Here is a 3,157-nt window from a genome sequence, read left to right on the forward strand (position 1 = left end):
AATGTCTCGCCAGACATTTCCCTCGCTGAAAGCCTAAACAGAAATAAGATTAAACTGGAAAGAAGGGACCAATAGGACATTGTGTAAAGTTATGTCTTGTTTCAAAGATAGTGAACCAGTAGACACAACTTTTACTTTATATCCATTTGGTAAGGTGATTAGATATGGCTTAGCTAAGGGTTGTATATGGTGAAGTAGATGTTTAAAACGGGTCATATGATTTGTGGCACCTGAGTCTAAGATCCAAGGGCTTCTACCTAACTGAGCAGACAATCATGTGACAGCAGAATTAACAACAGGAAATTGTGAAATAGGGAGATTAGACACGCCTGCAAAGTTTACAAAACTAGTTTCACCTAGATTGTAAAGGCATGGTCAGGAGTAGAAGAAGTTGCAGCTGGAAATGTTGGAGAAATGTTTGCTTGATGGAAAAGAGCTTTAAGCTGATTGTATTGCTGGAATTGTTCTCTATTTAACCCATAAACTGGAAACTGAGGATCATTAGGCCCAACAGACAAAGGTCTAGGAGAAGCACCACCAGTGAAATTATCATCTATTTGAACACAAGAAGCTGATTTCTTGTTCTTTGTGAATTTGAAATCAGCAAGGAAACCACGGAGTCGATAGCACTTGTCTATGTTGTGGTTTGTCCTTTACAATACTTACAGAACAAACCAGGTGCAACTGAGCTCTTTTTAGGATCAGAATTAACCCTCTGATTGTAGTTTTGGTCGGAGTTGCTGGATGTAGAAGTAGAAAATCAGGCTGAGTCACTAGAAAAACCATAAGTACAGGGTTAAGACTCTTTTTGACTCTCCTCCTACTGAAGAAGAGAATAGGCTTTGCAGATGGATGGTAAAGGGGACATTAATAGTAGACTACTCGTAACAGTTGAATAAGAGTCATTGAGACCACTGATGAACTGAAATAGATGCTGGTTCTCAATAAATTTGTGAAGAGCCCAGCAAGTATAAGTTGGACCAACATAAGCTGAAGAGAGCTCATCCCAGAGACTCCTCAATTTAGTGAAGTAGTTGGAAATATCAAAGGAACCCTGAGATGTGAAACTAATTTCCTTCTGCAATTGTATGTACTTTGACCCATTAGACTGTCCAAACCTATCATTGATATCACCCCATACCTCGTTGGCAGTGGGGAGACACATAACACTGATGTCAATTTCCCTGGTCAAGAAGTTAGTGATCCAAGCCTTGACCATGTCATTACACCTTTCCCAAAAGGGGTAAAGAGGAGAATCCTCAGTAGGTTGAGCAACCTTCCCAGTTATCATTCCTAATTTGTTTTTGGCAGACAAAGAGGTGACCATACTACTGCGCCAATGTACAAAACCTGTCCCATTGAAGGGAATAGCAACTAATTGGCTACCAGGGCTATCAGAGGGATGAATGTAGAAAGGGTGTGAAGAGTCAATTGTGAACTCTTCAAAACCCTGAGTGTTACGAACGCCAGTAGAAACGCCAGAATTCGGCATACTAACAACAACCAACAATAGACTAACTACTCAGAACACACAACAACAATGTGATATCAATCAATCGAGTAGCAATTAAACAACTACAAATCAATCGAACAACAGTAATCGACTATGTGTTCGAATACAAACCCTAGTTTGTAGCAATGAAAAAAAAATCATGAAATTGAACTTGTTGATGCGGAAATAACAGATACAATAGAAAGCAAGGAAAGATATTACCGAATTTGTCACAAATTTGAAGATTTCTACATAGACTTGCATAAAAATTACCCAAATCTGCAAACTACCCGAATACTTTTCAGTTTCAAACACGGGTAACATCGGACGATAGCTTGTGACCAGATGAATCGATTTCCATGCTATGATACCGTGTTAGATTCGATTCCATGGCTGATTTGAACGAATCTCTACATGAGAAACCCCTAAAATGAAGGAGAAAAGAAAGTAGAGAGAGAAAGAGTCGTTTTTCTTATTTTGTCCAAAATGTATTCATTTCAATATGTAGAAGGTTCTGTGATTACAAATACATCTTGGGCCACGGGTCATTTCCCGAACTGGCCCATCAGTAATTAAATGAAAACTGGACTAATTAAGTAGTGGGCCTATTCGACTGAGCTCCATTAGGCCCAACATAAATTTGTCAGTAAATTTTATTGAAACATTCGAATTACGATTTGTTTCTATTGAGCATTTCAATACATAATAGAGTGTTTATATGAGACACTTTGGATTCAAATTTAAAAAAATCTTTTGCATGTGTTCTTAGACAGGCGACAACCATTACGTAGATAAATTAACCGCATAAAATATATTACCTCCCTTAGTTATACGCATAAGCTTCAATAAGTTGTAAAACCTCAAGCATGTTCTAATTGAGGATGATATGTATAATTAAAGCAGGTGACGTATTTTAGGCAGTTAACTTATTAATGTGATATGTGTTTGAGAGCATGCACAAAAGGTTTTCTAAAAGTTTGAGTCAAAAGTTTCTAATAGAAACAATTTATTATGTGTTCAATTTAAACATATCATAATCCAATTGTCTAAGTGAAATTTATTGATAACTACAAGGAGTTTTTGATATATTTAACCCATATAATATGTCTTATTTTCTAAGTTACAAATTTTACTTTCTATAGACGATTATCTTTAGTGTTTTTTTTACGTGCCTGATAAATATATAGAAGTTGCCAATGAAATTCAAACCGATGTAGTGAAGTTCGAATTGTTACTTTTATGCCACTAACTAACCAACGTGCCTGATAAATATATAGAAGTTGCCAATGAAATTCAAACCGATGTAGTGAAGTTCGAATTGTTACTTTTATGCCACTAACTAACCAAAAAAAGTAGATGACAACAATAACATACTCTGTGAGATTCCATAAGTGGAGTGTGGGAGGGATGAGGTGTACACAGATCTTACCCTTACCTTTATAGGGTGGAGACTCTCTACTAAAGAGATTGTTTTCGATGGACTCTCGGACTCAAGGAACTAACCAGAAAAAGACGCGTTAAGCAAATCCAAAGTTCCTACTACAAAGCTCTTTAATTCAGCTTTTTGAGTCAAAAATTCTAGAATTAGTCAACTTTGAAGTGTGTATAATAGAGCATCCTAGTAGTTGTATAGCAGACAACGTCAATTTCCATCAGTACCTCCAT

At 36.7% G+C, this 3,157-nt stretch overlaps 1 protein-coding gene across 1 annotated transcript; it reads right to left on the reverse strand.

The window, feature by feature from the left end:
* Window positions 1–356: 356 nt before the first annotated feature.
* On the reverse strand, window positions 357–1,492 carry LOC132639709 (uncharacterized). The gene is made up of 3 exons (XM_060356143.1): window positions 825–1,492; window positions 667–740; window positions 357–553 (listed from the first exon to the last, which is right to left on the reverse strand). Exons 1-3 carry the CDS (start codon window positions 1,490–1,492, stop codon window positions 357–359), a joined length of 939 nt encoding a protein of 312 aa, XP_060212126.1.
* Between the last annotated feature and the right edge of the window lie 1,665 nt (window positions 1,493–3,157).

The sequence above is a fragment of the Lycium barbarum genome, chromosome 5 (assembly GCF_019175385.1).
Source record: "Lycium barbarum isolate Lr01 chromosome 5, ASM1917538v2, whole genome shotgun sequence".
Lineage (NCBI taxonomy): Eukaryota > Viridiplantae > Streptophyta > Magnoliopsida > Solanales > Solanaceae > Lycium > Lycium barbarum.

What these genes read in the sequence shown, in the direction of transcription:
- LOC132639709 (XM_060356143.1), bottom strand. Translation starts at nt 1,492, where the DNA reads ATGCCGAATTCTGGCGTTTCTACTGGCGTTCGTAACACTCAGGGTTTT. An exon ending in AAAGCCTATTCTCTTCTTCA is followed by an intron (nt 741 to 824) that starts GTAGGAGGAGAG and finishes TTCTACATCCAG; the next exon opens with CAACTCCGACCAAAACTACA. An exon ending in AGTTGCACCTGGTTTGTTCT is followed by an intron (nt 554 to 666) that starts GTAAGTATTGTA and finishes GTGTTCAAATAG; the next exon opens with ATGATAATTTCACTGGTGGT.